Here is a 22,333-nt window from a genome sequence, read left to right on the forward strand (position 1 = left end):
AATATGTTCTAATTCAAATTTTAAAATTTTCAAAAACATGTTTAAGTTGTTTTACTGGATAGAGAAGATCGTAATGAAGAAGTGGGCATTGGGTTCGTTGAATTTGGACAAACGAGTAAAAAGATGTGGTCGTTTGAAAACCAGGGGCTGATCTTTTTTTTGAAAGAAAGGGGGTTGCCCCCCCTGCCCCATTTTTATAGAATGAAGCAGACAGCAACCAGTTTTACATAGTAACATTCGGCTACTACAGAGCAGCTAAATCAATGATAAAAGCCTAAAGCCAATATAACAGTTTAGAGGCTAGAAGCAAAAACGAAGTCTTTTACTTATTACAGAGCACCAACAGAAATGAGAAACGAAGGAGAACGACAGGAAGATCTTCAGGAGTGATCCATCATCTCCAGCGCCCAGTTTTTCAGTTGGTCTCTCCCAGCATCATCTCCATGCAATCCGGAGGAGTTCCCCACGCCGTTTGTCCAGCAGAAGGATGCATCGTAGCAGTAGAGTCGCCTGCCCATCATTACAGAGAACTTTCCATTGGTGTAAAAAACTGCTTAGTTTTGCAAGAATGCACTTCACACTTCTCCATTTGCGCCCCTGAAAGCAAAACTCATTTCTTAGTCTCCACAGGCTCCACAAGGCAGTAGTTGTCATCAATACAAGGCAGGCGCTAGAAGGACACAATATTTCCAAAACAAGAAATTCTGTCGATACCAAAAGCTTCTGCAACAAATTCCCAAACTTGTTGGGCCACCACACAGTCAAACAATAGGTGTTGAATAGTTTCAAAGTCAGAGCAAAATAAACAGGAAGGGTCTTCAACTCCCCTCCTTTTCACAAGATTATCTCTGGTAAGTATCTTATTGTGAACACATAGCCAAAGGAAAATATGGATGTTCTGCGGACATAAAATTTTCCACATTTTATCACTAATAGTAGGAACTATTCCACCAAAATTGATTTGTTTATAAAAGGATTTAACCGAGAAAGTCCCATTGGATTCTAAGCCCCAAATTGGGGTATCCACTCCATCCAAAGGAGGGTTTTGCTGGATCACATAAACAAGTTGTTCCCAGCGGTTCATTCCACGAAGATCAACACATCTTCTAAAGGTTAATTTTAAATCATTACCATCCCACACTTGAGCTACTGTACTGTCAGTTTGGTTACATATACTAAATAAATCCCAAAATTGTACCTTAAGGGAACAATCCCCCACCCACACATCATGCCAAAAACTAATGAGTTTTCCATAGCCCAGTTTCCATCTATAAAAGGTTTTTGCAGCAGCCAGGGCCCAAGTTATGCTCTTCCAAAAGGTAGAGCCCCTTTCACTCTTAGCCCAGAGCAGATTAGGAGAATTAACTCTGTATTTGTACAAGAGAAGCTTAACCCAATCTGAGTCAGGATTATTAAAAAATCTTTTACCCCAAGAAGCTAGTAAAGCCATATTATACTCTCTAATGTTAGGAACCCCCAAGCCTCCAAATTCCTTCTTCCTAGTAATTAGGCCCCAATTAGCCAGGTGGTACTTGTGTTGGTCTCCTATATTCCCCCAAAAGAAATGAGCCATTTGGGAGTTAATGGCATTAATTGCCCACTTAGGAAATTTGGTCACAGACATCAAGTAAGCAGGAATACTAACCACACAAGCACATAGTAAAATAATTTTCCCTTTATACGTGAGATATCTCCCCAACCAGCCAGATATGCCCTTAATGATTCTATCAATAATAGGCTGTAAATCCTCCTTTTTCAACTTATCATAGTGTAGAGGCACTCCCAGATATTTAATAGGGAAAGAGCCTTTTTTACAGCAGAATATCTGAGCAAATTCCTTAGCAGTTGCATCATCCACATTAATAGTCATGAGATCACTCTTGTGGAAATTAATTTTCATCCCAGATAGGTTTTCAAAGCATGACAAAAGCCATTTAAAATTCCTTGCTTTCTGAGTAGAGTTCTCCAAAAAAAGTATAGTGTCGTCTGCATATTGCAGACTAACCACACCTCCAGGAATCACATGAGGCAGAAGCCCAGATATTAAATTTTGAGACGCAGCTTTTTTTAACATTTTAGTAAAAACATCAGCAACCAAGTTAAATAACAAAGGAGAATGTGGGTCCCCTTGTTTGAGACCATTACCTCCTACAAAGTAGGGACCAGTAGTGTCATTTATTCTCACACTGAACGTGCTATTGATGAGAGTACTTTTGATCCAAGAAATCCACTTTGGACCAAAACCTCTCGAATGAAGCATATCAAATAGGAATTACCAACTAACTCTATCATACGCTTTCTCGTAATCCAATTTAAGAACTAAACCCTGTGAGCCTGAAATTTTAATTTCATGGATCACCTCATGCGCCATAACCACACTCTCCAGGATGTATCTCCCCTTAATGAACGCAGTTTGATTAGAAGAAATCAATCTACGTCCTACTGGGGATACCCTATTGGTCATGGCTTTAGAGAAAATTTTAATCCCACAATTTCTCAGACTTATAGGACGAAACTTCTTCATTTCTCTGGCATCAGGTTCTTTTGGAATGAGAATAATCAAGGCAAAATTCAAACGTTGTAAATCTAGCTTGCCCTCTTCAAAGTCTCTGACCAGGGCCATGAAGTCAGTTTTAATAACCTCCCAAAAGGTTTGATAAAACAGAAAAGATAGTCCATCTGGGCCTGGAGCTCCATGGGCATAAGACCCAAAGATTGCTTCTTTAATTTCTTCCTCAGAAAAGTTTTTTTGCAAATGGTCGTTCTCCTCTTGAGTAATCAACTCATTTTCCTCCCAGAAGGAAGGACCGAGGCAAATATTGTGTTTATTTTCAAAGCAAAATAAGTTTTTATAATAGGTGGTAGCTACCCCCAACATTTCCTGAGTGGTGTAAACTGGACCATAATCCCCAATTAACTCGGAAAGATGATTTTTCCTATGTCTATGGTTGGCCAATGCGTGGAAATAGGCATTATTTTTGTCCCCATCAATAATTCGACGATCTCTGGATCGCTGCCACAAGGCAGTTTCCTCTTTGCTCCAGATTTGAGCAAGTTCTTTTTTAATTTCCTCCATCCTGATCCTATCCCTATCATCAATCTGGTTTCTCTCAGAGAACACGTCAAGAATGTCGAACTCGAGCAAAAGCTCCCTCTTCCTCTTTTTACTAGCTGCTTCAATGTTAATACTCCACCCTTGAGCTTTCTTCCTAAATAGCTTACTCTTATTCATCCAAATATCTATAGCTGTTTCTCCAGGAACCAGGGTGTTCCAGGTGTCAATCACCATTTTTTTTAAATCAGGGTGGTCAAGCCACCATTTCTCAAAACAAAAAATCCTGGGGGAGGTAACCCTCCGTGCCCCTGTGTCCAAAAGCAAAGGTGCATGGTCACTCCCCACCCGAGGAAGTGCAGAAACAACTGACAAAGGAAAGTGAGCATCCCAGGAAAGAGAAGTAAAAACTCTATCTATAGTGGCAAAAATAGGTTTGTCTTGGTTATTACTCCAAGTATACTTCCTATTTGCCACATTGATCTCCATAAGAGACCATTTGTTAATCCAATCATTGAAGAGGTACGGAAACTGATTATTAATAACACCATTATTCTTGTCAGCCGTGGACCTGACTAAATTAAAATCACCCCCAAGTAAAACTGGGTAAGTGAGCCCCTCCATAACCTCATGCAATTCAGCAATGAATTCTAGTTTAAATTCATTATAAGATGTACCATATACAGCAATAAGATGCCAAATGAAACCATCTGCTTTATTTTTCAGAGTTGCAACAATGCAAGATTTCTTATTAACAAAACCAATAACTTCAAACAAATCATTTCTAAGACCCACAAGGATCCCACCAGCCGTGTTAATCGCAGGCAGATAGTGCCAATCAAAGATTATCCTGCCAGCTATGCTGTTAAGGATATGAGTATCAATGCTTTCTCTTTTGGTTTCAGAGAAACACAAGAAATCCACATGGTTATTACAAATGAAATCTCCTAGGCACTGAATTTTTCCTGGTTGACCTAGACCGCGAATATTCCAAAAAGCTCCTATCATTTAACTTTAAAAGGGTGGGATAAGCCACAAGGATTTTTCTTATTATTCAAGATTGGGCATTCCATAACTGAACCAGCAGTGCCAACCGATCCAGTATATGGTAAATCCTCCTTCCTAGGAACAGAGGTAGGAACACTCAGTTCCATCAAATCTAAATTGTCAGGGAGAACAATCTCTGGGTTTTCATTAGCAAATTGTAGGCATCTAATTTTTTCCTTATCAATTAGGTCAAGAATAATTTCTTTTTGCTCTTCCTTACTATTACCAATACAAAGATCCACTTTAGTAGTATAAGAAGCAAGTTCATTAGGGTCAAGGGTAGCAAATGATTTACCTTTAAATGTAGCTGGTATTTCCAAGTTCTTCTTCATCATGTATGCAACTGCCTTATCCATGATCTTAGTATTTCCTTGATTTCTGGTCATAGGTTTATTAGCCAGAACTGGGCCCCATGTAGGTGAGTTTTTGACACTGGGTTTCTTCTTGACAACTGTGTCAGCTTTCTCAAGTGAGTCCAGCAACGATCTTTTTACTGAGTTCATTGCCAGGGTTAAATCCTCAGGTAAGCATTCCATTTCAGTATTGGTGTTTTCTTCTTCCACATCAGATTCCACCATCTCAAACTTGCTAAGCTGCTCAGAGCAGTAGTCCAGATGAACTGACAGCGCATCAGACCTTGCAAATCTCGGAGTTGTTTCTGTTTCATCTCCATCAGATTTCACGGGTGTCTTGTCGATGAGGTCATCAACTTTATTTCCCTGCCTTGCATTTATCATCTTAAACGAATTGATTTCCATTGCAGAAGCAGTCACTAGAGCCATGGTTTTGTTCGAGCTGGTGGAGGGGACTGTTTTGGTAGGGAAGTAGGCCTAGTCCAGTTCGTCAATAGCTTCACCTTCACCATCCTCCATGTCTTTCTTATCCTCAGCATCCTTATTGTTATTTTCCTCATTTTCCTCCAGATTATCCATACCTGTATCGTCATCACCTCCATCAGAGTCTTCACCATTCTGCTCAAACCCTTCCACTGTAAAAAACAGCAGGTAGAGTTTCTTTTTCATTTCCACCAACCTTTCATAGGGAATCTTCCTAGGATCTCTGCAGGCAACCTTGACTCGAATAGTTTCATAAAAACTCTTGAAAATACCATTCCAGTCAACATCCACTAGAATCCCAAAACATGTTGTGATCTGAGCAAAGACTTTCCAAGCACACCATTTAGGCGGGATCCCCTCGATCTACACCCAAGCCTCAGTAAGTGCTCCAAACTCATCCAACATTCCTTCCCATTCACAAATTTTGACAGACACCCCAGCAATGGGTAGCTCAAATGGTGGGAACTCAATTAGATCATCTACATTTTTCCAAGGTGGAAATCTCAGCAGAAATTTCTTGTTCTCCAGTTCCCTGATCTGCCACGGCCACTCTTTGTTCTTACAAAAGATCCCGTTGAGCTGGGTGAGCAGATCTGAGGCAGAAACCTCGCCCTTAACCACCTTGAGGACAGCACAATTTTTGTAATTCAGCCAGCTAGATTCGGCCGCTACAGGGACCTCAATATGATAGAAACCCAGACCCGAGGCTGCACTTCCAAAGTAAGTAGCAGCAGGTTGAGGTTTTGCCCAAGCCGCGCAGTTGTTGACATTATGATTTCCAGCACAGATAAAGCATTTTTTTGGCTCCACACAATTACCCACGTAGTGACCGGGCCAACTACAATTGAAGCAGATCATATCTTTTTATTTTGGGTCGAGGATTTGTACTGCTGGAGGGGGAGGAGGTGGTGGTGGGGCTGCAGCCGCCGGAGCAGCTTGTGCAGAAATCCCCTGGGTCGATTTGGGCGCCCCTTGTTGCCCTGGTTTTCCAGTAACCAAGGAAGAGGAAGATTTCCCCTCCTGCAGGGTGGGCTTCTTCCCTGGTGGTGGCCGGCGATTCCTTTTCGTCAACTGCCCACGATTTTCCATCCCTCCCTTAACTGCTTCAACGAACGATCTAGAAAAACCTAACCCCTCAACAGAGATCTTGAAAGAAGTCGGAACAGGATCAAAAGGTCCTACAGAAGAGATCGGGTAACAATCTTGGACCGAGAATTTTCTTGATAAGAACAAATCCTTCCAAATCCAAAAGAGATTGGGGATGGCGAAACTAGGTTTTGGGGTTTCCATTCTAGGTTTATGTAGGCGGCGGCTACAGGTCAGGGAAGGGACAACCCAAAGCTGACCAAAAAAGTCCGCCACCTCCTCCCCAGTTCCGCTTGCCAAAATAGAAGACGTCTTTTGGCCCCCCACTTTCTTCCCAACCACACATCCAGTGATCAACGGGGATGGGGTAGGGGTCGGTCCACTCACTGCAGGTGACTGGTTTGAAATCAGCCCCGCCCTCCTCGCAGAAACGAGTTCATCAGAGACACTACAACTCACTGGATTCAGATTTTCACACAAAACATGCTGCAATCCAGACGAGGATGGGGAAGTACGAGGACTAACCGAAGGGACAACCCTTCCAATTACACCAGGCACATCCGATCTATCGTTACTCTCCCCCAAATCGGTGTGGGAATCCCCACCAAAACAAGTTTCGGATTGAACAATTTGTAGAACACTCAAACGAGAATCTGATTGCATGATTTTTACCTTGTTGCGGGGCTTCTCGCCGTGGTCGCCTGGCCATGGTGGAGGTTCAAGGGTGGAGCCCCTGATCCTTCTGCGCCCTGCAAGCAGGACAGAGCCGCTCTGCAGGGGCCATGCGCCGGGGTGTTGATGCTTCAGGGAGTTCTGGGGAGGACGGTCCCCGGCGGCAGCTCTTCCGGTGGGATGTGGTGATCTGCAGCACCGGTGGGGGCCGTATGTTGAGCCTTGATGGATTCCTCGTCTTGAAGCGTGCCCACCGCGCCGCCTGCCTTGGATCCGGCGACTTTGCCTCCTGGATCGCCCAGAAGATGAACTCAAAGTCCATCCCTCCGTCGTCGCCCGCAAAGCGCGCGCGCTCCTCGAACATCGCAAATCGGAGGATGTCCAAGAGGATATCGGGCCAGCTGGAGCGGTTCGGGAACCTCTCCCTTACCACCCGCTGCATCTCCGCAGATGCCTCCGGCGACGACGCATCGATCTCCGGCAGCATCGTCACCGGCGGCGGCGATGGCAGCTGGGACGGTGCTGCCACCTGATGCGCGGGCCGCAGCCTCCGTGACCTCGCTCCGCGCCGCGCTCCCCCCACCATCACGCTCTTCGGATTTGGCCATGGGAGATTGCAGGATGGGATCGCCCGATCTGATATGTGGAGGAGAGGGATGGGGATTAGGGGTAGATAAGCTCATGGTGGCATTAATGGCGGCTGTGACGCCATTAATGTTGGTAGATGGGGGTTCGCTTCCCCCGCTCCTGCTCCCGCGCCGCTTGGTTTCCATCTGCTTGGGCGTTGTTGAGTGACACAATTAATGACTTCCATAAAATCCAGGGGCTGATCTGTAAATAAAATCATCACAGATAGGTCCCTCGCCGAAAATTAAAAAGAAAAACAAAAATCCTATCGAACGAACGTTCGCTACAGAAACATATACGATGAAAACCGTTCGCTACGCATACTAACGGATGAATGTCTGCTAATTAACCTAATTAAAATATAAAAGCGGCTTTAAGAGAAAAACCGAAGAACGCCCAAAATAAACCAGACCGGGGAGGGTTATAGCGGTTCGGCAGTTTGGCTGGGAAAAACCGGTAGCGGCTCCGGCGAGGCGGCGGTCTTCGGCTAGGCGAGCAGTGGCATTGCGGGCAGCGATGAGCGGCGGCGATCTACGAGGGCGGCGGGGTGGTACGGTAGGCAGCGCGGGCGGCGCAACTAGCGGCGGCAGCGGCGGCACGAAGTGCGGCGGCGGCTGCAGAGCTCGGCGGCGGCGGCGGTGATCTGCGAGGGCGGCGGCGCGAAACGAGAGGCGGGGCGGGGCCGGGGCTACGGCTTTATAGGAGGGCGGGGGCGGGCTCCGAGGCGTGGAGGAGGGGTTGGAGGAGGAGTCCTCCTTGACCACGGCGGCGGCAGCGGCGTACGCCGGCTGGAGTCCGAGCGCAGCTCGGGGACGAGCGGGATGGCGCGCTGGGCCTTAGCCTGGCTGCGGCTGGGCTAGCCCAGTCGGCAGAGGGAAAGTTTTTTTACAAAACATTTATCTAGACAAACTAAAATAAATAAAACAAAATAAGAAAAAATATTATATAGGCATATAATATATCAAAATTTTCAAAAAAATATTTCCTACAAGCTAAACATTTTTCTAGAGTAAAATGAAATACACACAAATTCAAATAAAGCAAAGAGTGTTTCTCCTCTAGTAAAATCTAGTAAAAATCATTTTAAAAATACCAAAATTTATTCAAATTTATTTCTCTACAATTTTCTGATGTAGGGAATCATGTTACCCTATTTTCCATATATTTTATTTTTGGAGAAAAATAATTTGAATAAAACCCAAATAACTCCAAATTGAAAATAATTTCCAAAAAGACTTTGAATTTGATCCTTTTAAACTCCCAACTCATATTTCATATGATTTGAAGAAGTCATTTTATCTTCTCTCGTGAAAATCATTGAGTTGCATAAAGTTTCAGAATTGGAAATATTTTCAAATGAAATTCAAATATTTTCAACACCCCTTTTCATTTAAATAAATGGAAGAAGTCATGTCATCTTCTGTCCAGGGTTTTGTGATGAAAAGAATTTGAATTCACTGGGATCATAAAAGCAAAATGAAAGTTTGGGAAAGTCCTTTTATTCCCTCTCATTTAACTTTCAAAAAGTTTCGAATTCACTCACTTTCAGTCAATCAATCACACAACAAACAAGCAAACAATCAAATCTATCTATTTATTATAACATTCCAAAATTTAGAATTTTGGGATGTTACAAACCTACCACCCTTAAAATGAATCTCGTCCTCGAGATTCGAAGAGGCTAGAAAGAAATAGGTTGGGTTTGGGGGTCTTCTCAAAATCCATCGATTGTCTCCGGGGTCTCGGGTACTACCACCCTTAGAAGCATGGTTACGGTTTGTAAGTGCATCTCGTGCCACCCCTAGTTGGTTTTGGAGTATTGACGACAAACCTGGTTGAGGGACTAATGTGTTTGTGAGAATTGCAGGATAACACAGGTAGAAGTACCTCATTGATTCGGTTTTCCTACCAGAGATGACCCTTAAAAATGTATGAAGACATTGAAGTCAAAGGTGGTATGTGAAGACATTCACATTGAAGACTATTACAAGAGAAGACAACGTGTGAAGACTAAGGAGCGCGAAGACTTAGTTGTTTCGTCGTTCTTTTTCTTCTTTGTTCAGTCATAGGAACCACCGTACTGTTAAGTGGGGTCCAAGTGAACCAGTCAGAATGACTGAAGTGATGCTTAACCAAAATCCTATGTCTTCGAGCAAAGACAATGAGAGCAAATCTTATCCAGAGCTGGGTAAGTCAACTTTGTTTGTAGCTCAAGTAAAGTTGCCGTGTGTGTTTGAAATCTGACCGTTGGAACACGTGTCAGTTCCTTAGTGACCCAGGGTCATTTCGGACAAATTAGGTCGGGTTGCCTAGTGGCTATAAATAGCCCACCCCCTACAACCATAAATGGTTGGTTGCTCAGAGTTAGTGTCACAGCCCTAGAATTGGTTGTGCCTAGTTGCACAAGCACTCATGCATCATGTATATATTTATGAAAGTTGAATTGGGGAAAGTGGAAAGCCTCAGAAGTCTTTTATAAAAATGATCAACACTAAAAATTGTTTCAAATAAACCCAAGAAAATGTTCCTGTCAAGATATAAAAATATTGTCAAGAGGTAAAACTCAAACCAATATTTTTGGAGTCTCAGAAATATTTATTTTGGGCATTTGGAATTAATTCAATAACTATTTGAATTGGATTTATATTTATTATATATATAAATATATGTTCAATAATTCTGAAAATTGTTGTGTGGCTTTGTATAAGTCCACTTAGTTGACATAATTATTTTCATGAAGTTTAAAATTGATTTAGTATTTTACTAAATTAGAAACAAATGTCAGAAAAATAGAAAACAGAAACAAATAAAAAAAGGAAGCAGAGACTTACCTGAGGCCCACTTACCTAGTGGCCCAGCAGTTTCGGCCCAGCCCACCTCCTCCTTCTTGTCGTCTTCCTCCCTAGGCCAGTAGGCAGAGCGCGTGGCCGCAGCGCGCCAGCATGCGCCCCGGCCACCTCCACTGTGCCTGCCTACGTCCCCATCGCCCTGGATCTCTCCCGAGCGCCACGCGCCCCCCTGCACCTCTCAGTCCCTCTCGAGCTCATTCCCCCTCCTCTGCTCTCTCTCCCTCTCACGGCCGAACACCACCCTCGCCACCATCGCCGACCACCGCGGCCACAGCCGTCCCCACGCCTCTCCGTGCTATCCCCGCTATCCGCCTCGACGCTGTGAAGCTTCCCCCTCAACAAGCGCAAGCCCGAACGCCCTCAAACACCGACCACGCCGTCTTCTTAAATCTCGGTCCGCCGAGATCGTCACCGCCGTTCCGCCTGCACCGGACCTCCCCCGAGCCTGCTGAGCACCCCGACGGCCTCGCCGTGAGCACCTCGTCGTTTCCCCTCTCCTCTCTTCCTCGTTTGTGTGTCATAGCCGCACTAACCACCGGACACGAGAGCTCATTGCCGCCGTAGTTCCTCACCGCCGTGCCGAGGGCCACCCTAGCTTGCGCCTGAGCGTGTCACCGTGTTCGCTGCACTCCCATGAACCCGCAGCACCCTTCGGTTTCCCCTCTAGCACACCGTAGCGTCGACCCCTTCCATGTCTGAACTCCGGCCACCGCGGATGCGCTCGCCGTCATCGATTCACGACCACGTGGCCTCCCGTGCGGCTAGCTAGATGCGGACATGCTCGGGCTACCTTCTGGTGGCCTTCGCGCGTCCATACGCCGCCTATAGCGCAGCCCCGGCGAGCTTCCGCCGTAGATTTGGTCGCCGCCGGTGGGACTCCGGCGAGCCGACGTGGCCGCGTGTTTAGCGCTAATCACCGCCAGCTAACCCTCCCCAGAGCCACTGACTACTGGGCCCCACGGCCTAATTAACACATCTTAGCTCCTATTTAGACTAAACTAACCCCACGGGCCCACAGGTCAGTTTGACCTAGCCACGTCACCGTTGACCAGGCCCCACCTATCATTGACACTGAACAACATTGTGTCACTGACTAGTGGACCCCACTGGTCAGGTTTGACCTAGACCGTTGCTATTGACTTGCTGACACAGGCATGACGCAGTGCTGACGCAATAAGTCATTTCTAGATTAAAATAATTCAGAAAATTCCATAAAATTGCCTAAACTTCAAAAATTCATAGTAAATCAACCGTAATTCCAAATGAAATAAATTATATATGAAAAATTATCAGAAAAATTCAAGGAATCCATCTGTACCATTTTCATGCATGTTTGAACAATGTTTGTCCTCTGTTTTGGACAAAACAAATAAATGTCATTTAACTAATCATATATGGAGTTTGAATTTGAATCTTGTATTCAAACCAACTTCAGTTAATTGTGTTGCTAGTTGCATTAGCTCAATCAACAACATATTGCCATGTCATTATCATGCATCATGCCGTGCATTGCATTGATTGTGTTCCTTCTCTGTTGTCGGTGGTTGTCCCCTCTCGGTAGATGTTGTACCGACGCTGTGATCGTTGACACTGATGAAGACCCAATGATATCTTCAGAAGTGCCAGGCAAGCAAAACCCCCTTCTTCATCCCGATACAATCCCACTCTCTCGCTCCTGCTCTCTTTAACTGCATTAGGACAACAACGATTCAACTGTTACATGTTGCGGTAGTTGAACCCCTTTCCTCTGCATGACCTGTCATTACCACAGTAAATAGATGAAACCCACTAGCATGAGTAGGAGTTGTTTGAGCCCTGATGTGCCTACTCATTCATGCTTATTTGTCATGCCTGCTACCGCTTAGAGTTGAGTCAGGTCTGATTCATCGGGGATGAATTGGAACAGTGATGAACATGTCCTACTGTGTGTGAGCTAAGTGTGTGAACATGATTTGGTAAAGGTAGCGGTGAGAGGCTATGTAGGAGTACATGGTGGGTTGTCTCATTGAAACCGTTCATAGGAACTGAGTTCTGTGTTTGTGATCCATGACCAGCTACTACCACGCATTGGGCCCAAAACCAATGGACCCTCTCGACTTATTAACTGCCCTTGTCCTCTGTCCAGGAGTTGCAACTAGTTTCTGGTGTTTGTAGGATATGTGTTGGCGGTCGTGCATAGCGCTGACCCTAGGGGTGGGCTATGATGCGGTAGATACACTATGGCACGGTGTACCGGGCGCCCGTTTGGTGTCTCGGGAACCCTGCACACATCATTTGGGGCTGTGAGCGAAACTCCGGCCGGATCTCCTCGCGGATGGAACCCGAATAGGCGATAAACCTGGACTAGAGACTTGTGTGGTTAGTCAGGTCATGGTCAACTCCCTCGCTAGGCTTCCGCTTGAAGGTTGTCGAGATACACGACTTGTACATGGTGGTAAGTGGCGAGAGCGTGTGTGAAGAAGTACACCACTGCAGGGTTATAAATGATCTATTCGAATAGCCATGTCCGCGGTAAAGGACTTCTGGGTTGCCTATAACAGTTCATAGACAAGTGAAAAGTGGATACTCTAAAACTCGCAAGATAAGCGTGAGTGCTATGGATGGCAATCTCGTAGGGAGACGGGAGCGGATCCATAGTGGTGTATTGAATGGTGAATATGTGGACTTGTGTGCGCCACCTCAAAAGAGTTGCTTCCAGTCGTAGTTCAGGTTAGCCACTGAGTCAAAGTTGTCTTGCTGCAGTCAAACTCCACCACCCCCCCTTGTTGATACCGATGCATATGTAGCTAGTTCTGATGTAAGTCCTGCTGAGTACCTTTGTACTCATGTTTGCCTATTTTATGTTTTGCAGAGAGACGTCAGTCTCGCTAGTAGTTCCGTGTGGGCTTTGACGTTTAGCTTGATACCTCAGCTACGATCTTGTTCCCTCGGCAGGATCTGGTAGATAGTCAAGCTTCTTAGCCTCTTTCATTTGTAGATGTCTGTACTCATACATGTTAAGCTTCCGCATGTGCTTTGATTTGTATGCTATGATTGTTGGGTCATGAGACCCATGTTTGTAATATCTCGCTCCTCGGAGCCTAATGAATAAATGCTTGAGTCGTAGAGTTATGTTGTGATGCCATGTTGTATTTACACATATCAAGCATATTGTGTGTACGATTGAAATGCTTGGTATGTGTGGGATCCGACAACCTAGTTGTTTATCCTTGGTAGCCTCTCTTATGGGGAAATGTAGTCTTGTGCTTCCATGAGCCATAGTAGTCCGCTACAGCCCGGTTCACCGGAGTCCTGCTAGCCCAGCACTACTGCTTAGGACACTTGACTGGCCGGCATGTGTTTCACTTCGTTCCTGTGTCTGTCCCTTCGGGGAAATATCACGCGGTGACATTCGGAGTCCTGTTAGCCCAATGCTACAGCCCGGATTCACACACTGCTGACCGAGATGCTCGATGTGATTCATGTATGCCTGTCCCCATAGGTTGGTGCCGCTTTGGGTTAACGACTAGCCATGTAGGCCCGGGTTCTCTGTCATATGGATGCTAGCGACACTATCATATACGTGAGCCAAAAGGCGCAAACGGTCCCGGGCCATGGTAAGGCGACACCCGTGGGAATACCGTGCGTGAGTCCACAAAGTGATATGAGGTGTTACCGGCTAGATTGATGTGACTTGGAATCGGGGTCCTGACAGTTAGTGTACGGCTTTTGTCATTTGAGAGCAACCGACCTCGAAGCCTTTGAGAGAGTGCCGGGGTGAACTGATCCTCGAACACCTATGGGGCCGGCGGACCGGACCCCTTTCGGTTCGGCGGGGGGCGGAGATCGCACGAAGAGCAAATCGAGGCGAGGCACACGAGCACTTTACCCAGCTTCGGAGCTCTCTGGAGAGATACACTCCTACTGCTGCTTGTCTGGTTGTATTATCTGGTGTTCTTGCTCTCCAAAGCGAGAGTGTGATGTTCTCTGGACTACGAATGGATCGAAGCAAACTGTCTAAGGCTCCGAACCGAACCCCCTCTACGTTGCGCATGGGCCTCCTTTTATACGCTAAAGGGGTCACCGACAGGTGGCAACGCAGAGGAGGGTAAAAACGTAAAAAGCGAGGTAGTTGATACAGTTGCTTGCACAGTGCACCCTACCTAACCCTGACGGCAGGGGACAAGGGCATTAAATGCCCGTCTGAGTCGCCCGAACAGTGCAGAAAAGGACCGTTAGGGGCGCCACCATTCGCCACGATGGCGATCTTGTCAGCTTCGCATGCCACTGCGCACCACTGGCTGCACAGCCTCCCGCCACGCACGCCCAGAGAGGCCCCCAGAGCGACACGTTGGTGGATGCGCTGGAGCGTGGACGCAGAGTGGCCGCCTGCCGCGGCAAGCGCCTTGCCGCTGTTGTTATCTTGTCGGGTCTGGAAGCTTGTCGCTCACCGGGCCTCGAGGTACCTTGGTTGGTCTTCCCGGCAAGCTCCTCTTGCCGGGGCCTTGTTGCCTTGCCGGAGCGCATGGCGCGTCGCGGCAAGTTCCTTGGAGCGCCTTGGTTGGCCTTTCCGGCAAGCTCCTCTTGCCGGGGTCTTGTCTCCTTAGCTTAAATACTTTGTTCTTGGATGGCTCCAAGGGAATCTTGGGGGATCTCGGCGATTACCCGGCAAGCCCTTGCCGCGGGATGCTGCAACTGCCCGTGCACAAGTTCGGGGTACTAGGGTACCCCTATTCTAGTACACCGACAGGAGCCCCCGGGCCTGGGCCAGACACGGTGCCGAGCGCTGTTGGGCCAGGCCCAAGACAGGGCACGGGCACACGCGGGCTGGGCCACGCCAAATCTTGTTCCCTATCCACCGCACTCTCCCATAATGGCACGCGCTGAATGCGGCATCGTGGGAGAGATCATGGGTGGTTGTTTATTCGGAAGGCCGAAACGTCTGCCCCGTCCCTCTTTATAAGCAGAGGAAACAGGGGCAGTTCGTTCCCCCTCGTTGGTTGCTGCTAGTCCTTCTTCACAAACTCCGCCGCTCCCCCCTTCTTCTCGAAGCCGAGAGAGCAGCGTTCCGCCCCCCCATTGCCACCAGCATCACCACGCCGTCGACCTTCTCCACCACCTCCGCCATGGCCCCGAAAGCCGACAAGGGAAAGGGCGTGAAGTCGGCCGAGGAGCAGTGGCTCGCGGCACTACGGAAGGAGCGGGCGATCTTCACCCCCCAGCTGGGCGTGCAGGAGCTGAGGGAGTACTTCTACCTCTTTTGGGCGACGGAGACGCGTGCGCATCCGCGCACGAGGGTACTTCCGGCCGCTGCCTCGGAGTTGGCTCCAAATGGGTACCCATTCTTCCTGCTATTCTTCTATTGCGGGCTCTGCCCACCCTTCTCGGAGTTCTTTTGTGACATTATGAACACATATGGCTTCCGCCTCCTTGACTTCACCCCCAATGCTGTCCTGACCATGGCAGTTTTCGCACACTTGTGCGAAAACTTTGTCGGAGTCCACCCTAGTGTAGCCCTTTTCCGACATTACTTCATGCCTCGGGTAGAGAGAGGAGAGCCGCTTGCCGGAGGGATTGCTTGGATCTCGAGAGTCGAAAAGAAGGATGTGTACTTGGAGGGTGAGCTCCGCAGCAAGTGGGAGGAGTGGAGAGCGGAGTGGTGTTGGATCGTCGAGGAGGATCCGCAGCCCTTCACCGCCATGCGCCAAACTCCAATAGTGCGCGGCAATGACTGGAGCAACGTGGCCCCAGAAGACGAGAGGCTGAAGATCGCCATCACTAGGATTCTTCGCCTCAGGCTTGCCGGGCTCACCGTAGGTGCTGTCGGGGCAGATTTCCTCCGCCGCCGCATTGCCCCCCTGCAGGAGAGGGGGAGGCCCGCCTGGGAATTCAAGAATTCGGCGGACATCATGAGGCTGCGGCCGGGCCTCAACTACAACTTCACCGTCTTGGAGTTGGATGCAATGCTCTTGGAATTATTCAAACGCGACCCCCAGCACCCATTCACATTGCCGAGGGGCGTAGTTCCTTTGTGCAATAACTCTTCGCTTGACCGGATCCGTGCCATGATGATGTTGTGTGATTCACACGGCATCGTCCCAACTTGGCAAGAGCCTGCGAATGACGTTGTGCAAGCATTCTTCGACACCTTGGAGGAAGTGCCGGTCCGCGCCGACGAGCAGAAGAGCCTCACCCGTGACACCACCGACGAGGAGGTGCAACTCATCGCTACTAGGGTGGAAGAGGCTGCGGCCGCAACTGCTGCAGGTGTGTTTGGGTTTACTGTGGAGGAGGCGGAGGCTGCAGAGGCGGCAAACCTTGCCGAACGTGCGGAGTTCATGGGCGAAGAGGAGCCTGCCGGTTCGGAAGCCGAGTCGAGCAAGGCCGGCGAGGAGGAGGCTGAGCCTTCAGAGAGCTTGCCGCAGGCGGAGCCCCCGGCCCCGCCAAGGAGGCGCCTTCGCAGGGCCGGGGACGCAGCGGGGCGGCAGCCGGCTCCACAGCCACCGAGCTGCACGACGCGCTCTACCGCGGCCAGCAATGTTGCCGCGGGAGCGCCTCACGCAACAGCGGCAACTGGAGCGGGATCTTCCCGGGCCACCGCCACTGCCCCCGCCAAGCGGGCAAGGGATCCTACTCCTCCACCTCTCTGCACCGGAGGAGGGCCGGACTTCGATCTTTCCGCGCTCAGTTCCGATGAGGAGGAAGAAGAGTGAGTTTCTTTGGTGCCCTTATAATCCTTCAATCTTGCTGTTTATATCTTGTATCTGACTTGCTCCAATCTGGACTCTTTTCTTTTCAGAACACTGGCCTAGAGAGCGGCGAAGAGGGCCAAGGCTGCAGTGATCGTCATCGAGGATGACCCCATCGCGTCGGCAGGATGTGGGCCCGAGACCACCTTGACGGACCTGGCAATCACCCCTCGGAGCAGCCCCCAGCGCAGCCCCCAGCGTAAGTTCATAGTTTAGCCTTCTGCTGTCGGGCGCGCTTGAGTGCTTTTTCCTTTGTTGATATCTTGCTTGTTGACTTGTGCAGGAGCAGAGCAGCCTCATCAGGAGCGCCCGGAGGCCGGTCCCGAAGTGCCACCTGCTTCGACTGCGCCACCAAGGGAGGAGTCCCCGGCAAGGGAGCGCTCTCCGGCAAGGGGGGACTCTCCGGTAAGGGACGGTACTGCTGATCCTGCGGCGACCGAGGCCGCAACTGAAGATCTTGGCGCAGGTAATCCACTTGCCCAAAAACTTTCCCTTGGGTTCTGCTTCTTTCGTTTTTCCTTTCTTGGATTTTTTGATTGATTTTCCTCCCCTCTTCGTTCTTCAGACCCATCTTCGGCTGAGCCAATGGAGGCAGAGGGCGCCGGCGAGGAAGGTGCCGGTGCTGATATGACCGCCGGCGAGGAGGCCGCCGGGGCTGCTGCTGCGGAAGCCGGCAAGGGGTCGGGCGATCGCACTGACGACCCTGAGGTCGCAGGAGCGCCGGGCGCTGCGCCGACCGCCGAAGCTTCTGCCGCTTCTGCGGAGCCGGGCTCCGGGGAGCCCCAGCCCGGCGCCTACTTGCAGGCCAGTGACAACATCCTCATCAAGCTGCCCTGGGCGTCGAGCTCCAGGGCGCCGGTCGAGGGGGAGACTTTTGACGGGGAGGTGCTCGCCTCTGCTGGACTGTCATTGGTCGATGCGCCCGGCAGCAGTAGTGGCGAGCCTGAGGAAGAGCAGCTGCTGCTGAAGCTGCTGTCACTCTACCGCACCCGACAAGCCAAGCTGGCTTCCCGGGAAGCGCTTGTCGCGAAGGCGGGAGTTGACATGGAAAAGCGTGCAGAGGAGCTCCAGGGACAAAATCAAGAAGCTCTTTGGTCCCTGGCGCAGGAGCGGGAGCGAGTCGACGAGGAGCGCACGGCCTTTCTTCTCGAGAAGGCCGAGGCTGAGGAGGAACAAAGACTTGCTGCCGAGAAGCAGTCCGCGCGGGAAGGCGAGCTAGTGCAGCAGAAGGCCCACCTCGATAGCTACGAGGAAGAGCTCGCCGAGCGTGAGCGAGCACTTGGCGGGGCGCTCAAGGAGGCAAAGGATGCCGCGGCAACTGCAGAGGCCGCCAATAAAGAGCTAGAGGAGAAGGTGGCACGGCTGGAGGCCGATATTGGGAAGAGTGGCGAGGAGCTTGCCGCGCTCAAGCGTGAGCGCGAGAAGGATGCTGCCGCCCACGGCGAGCTGCAAGGCCTTCTCGCTGAGAGGGGCAAGGAGCTCAGCGCCGCCAAGGATTCCAAAGCAGACCTGGAGCTGAAGCTGGCCACGCTGACGCAGACGCTGGAGGCCGCCAAGGAGCGGGAGAAGACCTTGGCGGAGAAGGTCAAGGCTGACGCGGCGCTGATGGAGAGCATTGCAGTTACCCAGAACTCGTTCAGAGACACAATGGAGCACTGGACCGAGGGTCTGGTGAACACTGCCGCAGTCATCAACGAGGAGCTGGCGCAGCTGGGGATGGAGGATTTTGGGTATCCTTCCGACGAGAGTCTTCAACCCAGCGCCAAGCTCAGCCTGTTCTTCAAGGGCGTGGCGACGGCACTCCAGCGGCTCCGGGAGAGGATCCCGAAGCAGCTGGCCAACGAGTCCCGCAAAATCTGCGTCGGGGTTCTCCAGAAGGTGTTGATGAAGGTAGCCTTCCGCAATCCAGGCCTCAGCTTCACCAACGTCCTCCGGTCCTTGCCTCCTGACACCGATCTGGATGCACTCAAGGCCCTTGTCGCACCCATTGTGGACAAGGTGACCAAGATCAAGCGAGCCGAGGGCGGACGCGTAGATTAGGCCGCCCATTTCTTCTTTTCCCTTGTTGCTGCTAGTCATGTTATAAGAACAGTCTGTTAGAGCTGCGACAAGTTATCTTTGTAATATAACTTTATTTCTGTTTATCAATTGCAATGTTATTTCCTCTACTAGATTCCTTCCTTTGTATGTTTTTACCCTACGCTTTTAGGGAACTTGTCGGCGCAGGCGCCCGAGCCGCGAGCGCTGAGTGCGGAACTTCAGCAGCCTGCTGGCGGCGCTGCTTCCGACAAGAAACCTTGTCGCGACTAGATGCAGCACGCTTAAGCTGTTGAGCAGACTCGAAACAAAGTAAGGGTGCAACTAGCCACGAGTTGGTTCCTCCGCGCACAGGTTTTCCATACAAAGCAGGGTCGTTCGAGGAAGATAACTCAAAAATTAAAAAAAGTGATCGCTCAAACTTTGGCAACTTAGCTTTTCTGTCATTTGCTTCCCGGTAAGGCAAGTCTTTGCTTGAACGACGCCTGGCCCATACCACAATCTTCTCCTTCCCCCCGGCAAACTTGTGTGCGAGAGAACCTTCTTTTCCTTTTAAAGAAAAAGAAAGAAGAGAAAATAATAATATGGAGCTCTTCGGCTCGTTACTGCTTACCGGATGTAGGTGCTGCACAAAGTGTCAGATAATTGCATGCAAGAAAGGAACTAACGCATGAAATGGACAAGATGTGCAGAGCACATGGGGTTTTACTTATGCACGGGTTCTGCGCCCGGCTTTGTACAAAGGATTACATGCAACAGCGGCAAGACTTGTACAAAAGGTGGTTGCCAGAACGGGTTCCGGCAACCTCGCCTTATGGGAAAAACTTACGAAGATGTTCTATGTTCCAGGAGTTGCTCACTGGAATGCCATCTTCGGTCTCAAGGCGGACAGCGCCAGGCCTTGTGACTTGTCTCACCCAATAAGGGCCTTCCCACTTCGGCGTCAACTTGTTGGAATTCTTGGCGGACTGAACGCGCTGAAGAACAAGGTCGCCTTCCTCGAAGCTTCTGGCTTTAACTTTGCGGCTATGATAGCGGCGCAAAGCTTGCTGGTATCGAGAAGCTCGTACAGCAGCCTGAAGACGATCTTCCTTAAGGAGCAGCGCGTCGTCTTGCCGCAGCTGTTCTTGCTCGAGCTCATCATAAGAGAGCACTCGAGGTGATCCGTATACGAGTTCCGTGGGGAGAACTGCCTCTGCTCCATAGACTAGAGCGAAAGGTGTCTGGCCAGTGGCTCGATTTGGCGTCGTTCTGATCGACCAAAGAACCACCGGCAGCTCCTCGATCCAGTTCCTTCCGCACCTGTGCAGCCTGTCGAAAGTTCTTGTCTTGAGTCTGCGCAGCACTTCAGCATTTGCCCTCTCTGCTTGACCGTTGCTTCTCGGATGAGCAACAGAAGCGAAGCAGACCTTGGCGCCAAGGTCTTGGACGTACTGCATGAAGGTGCGACTCGTGAATTGCGTGCCGTTGTCAGTGATGATCCTGTTAGGGATCCCGAAACGGCAAACAATCGACCTGAAGAACTTGACTGCTGACTGTGCTGTCACCTTCCTCACTGGCTGCACTTCCGGCCACTTTGTGAACTTGTCGATTGCGACGTACAAGTACTCAAAGCCCCCGACAGCTCGGGGGAAGGGGCCGATGATATCGAGCCCCCAGACCGAAAATGGCCAGGATAAAGGGATCGTCTGGAGAGCTTGAGCTGGCTGGTGTATCTGTTTGGAGTGGAACTGGCACGCTTCACACTTCGTTACTTGTGCAGTTGCATCCTGGAGGGCTGTCGGCCAAAAGAAACCTTGCCGGAAAGCTTTGCCGGCAAGTGCTCTTGCGCCTATGTGGTGGCCACATATGCCTCCATGTATCTCTGCCAACAGCTTTTGTCCATCTTCCCGGCGAATACACTTCAATTTCACACCGTTGAGTCTTCTTCTGTACAGTATGTTATCGACAAACTGGTAAATACTTGACTGCCGGGCTACTCTTTCCGCTTCTTCTTGTTCTTCGGGAAGTTCTCCTGTCTGAAGGAAATGGACAGTCTGCTGTGCCCATGCTGGAGCTTGTGGCTCGACAACAAGGACTAAAGGCACATCTGCTGCTGCGGGAACATCTGCTTCTACGGCAAGGACTTGCGGCCTTGCTGGAGCTTAATGTTCTCCGGCAAGCTTGCCGGAGCAAAACTTGTCGGGAGCGTCTGCTTCAACGGAAAAAACCATTAGGCTTGCCGGAGCAGACTGCCCCTCAGCCTTCTTGGTGTTGATCTTGGGGACTTTCTTGGCGGCGGCTTCGGGGAGTTCTGCCGGAAAGTAGTGGCCGGAAACCAACTTCCTCTTCTTGCTTTGTCCAGTTGATGGTGTTACGGATGGTTGAGTCAACTTAAGCACAAAGATCCCTGGTTCCACAGGTAACTTTAGTGCGGCGCACTTTGACAGGCCGTCAGCAATATCATTCTGAGCTCTTGGGATATGCTCCATTTGTAGGCCGTCAAAGTGCTCTTCTAGCTTCCTCACTTCATCAACATATGCTTCCATCAATGGGCTCTGGTAGATCTTGTTCACTTGTCGGACGACAAGCTGTGAGTCACCCCTGACAATGAGCTTCTTGATCCCAAGGCCTGCTGCGATTCTGAGACCGGCAAGTAATCCTTCATACTCTGTTGTATTGTTGGTTGCTTGCTCTTTGGGAAAGTGCATCTGGACTATGTACTTGAAGTGCTCTCCGGTGGGTGCGACAAGCAGCACGCCTGCACCGGCGCCTTGCAGCGAGAAGGCACCATCAAAGTACATCAGCCACTCTTTGTTTGCCTCTTTGACGGGGATGCTCGTTTATGAAATTTCTTCATCTGGGGTTGGCGTCCACTCTGCTACGAACTCTGCCAATGCTCTGCTTTGGATAGTTGAGGTGCTCTCAAATTTGAGGCCAAAGCTTGACAGTTCCAACGCCCACTCGACAATCCTGCCCGTTGCTTCTGGATTTTGCAGTATCCTCTTCAGCGGAAAGCGAGTGACGACTGTGATCTCATGTGCTTGGAAGTAATGTCGCAGCTTTCTCGAGGCCATGAGGAGGCTGAAAAGCAACTTCTGCACACCAAAGTACCTTGATCTAGCCCCCTGCAGAAGAGAACTGACAAAGTAAACTGGGCGCTGCACCATTCTCCTTGGCATCTCATCATGCTCCTGCGCAAACCCATGTTTGTCGGGACCAGAGCTTGTCGGCGAAGCCCCCTGCTTGTCGCTGGATGGATCTACCGTGGTTGCTGGCTCATCATCCGCCTCCCTCTCTGCCACTAACGCAGCACTAACCACTTGATTGGTTGCTGCTCTATACAGCAGCAACTTCTCTTGCGGCTTAGGTGCGACAAACGTTGGAGTGGAGGACAGGTATCTCTTCAAGTCCTGCAGC

The 22,333-nt window shown here is 49.7% G+C and overlaps 1 protein-coding gene across 1 annotated transcript; it reads right to left on the reverse strand.

Annotated features, from left to right (window-relative positions):
• Positions 1-285: 285 nt before the first annotated feature.
• LOC119327607 lies at positions 286-7,228 on the reverse strand. The gene is made up of 2 exons (XM_037600700.1): positions 6,694-7,228; positions 286-597 (listed from the first exon to the last, which is right to left on the reverse strand). Exon 1 carries the CDS (start codon positions 7,178-7,180, stop codon positions 6,740-6,742), a length of 441 nt encoding a protein of 146 aa, XP_037456597.1. The 5' UTR covers positions 7,181-7,228; the 3' UTR covers positions 286-597; positions 6,694-6,739.
• Between the last annotated feature and the right edge of the window lie 15,105 nt (positions 7,229-22,333).

Source organism: Triticum dicoccoides, chromosome 7A (genome assembly GCF_002162155.2).
Source record: "Triticum dicoccoides isolate Atlit2015 ecotype Zavitan chromosome 7A, WEW_v2.0, whole genome shotgun sequence".
Taxonomy (NCBI): Eukaryota; Viridiplantae; Streptophyta; class Magnoliopsida; order Poales; family Poaceae; genus Triticum; species Triticum dicoccoides.

Coding starts and splice junctions, on each gene's coding strand:
- LOC119327607 (XM_037600700.1), bottom strand. CDS start 7,180: ATGCTGCCGGAGATCGATGCGTCGTCGCCGGAGGCATCTGCGGAGATG.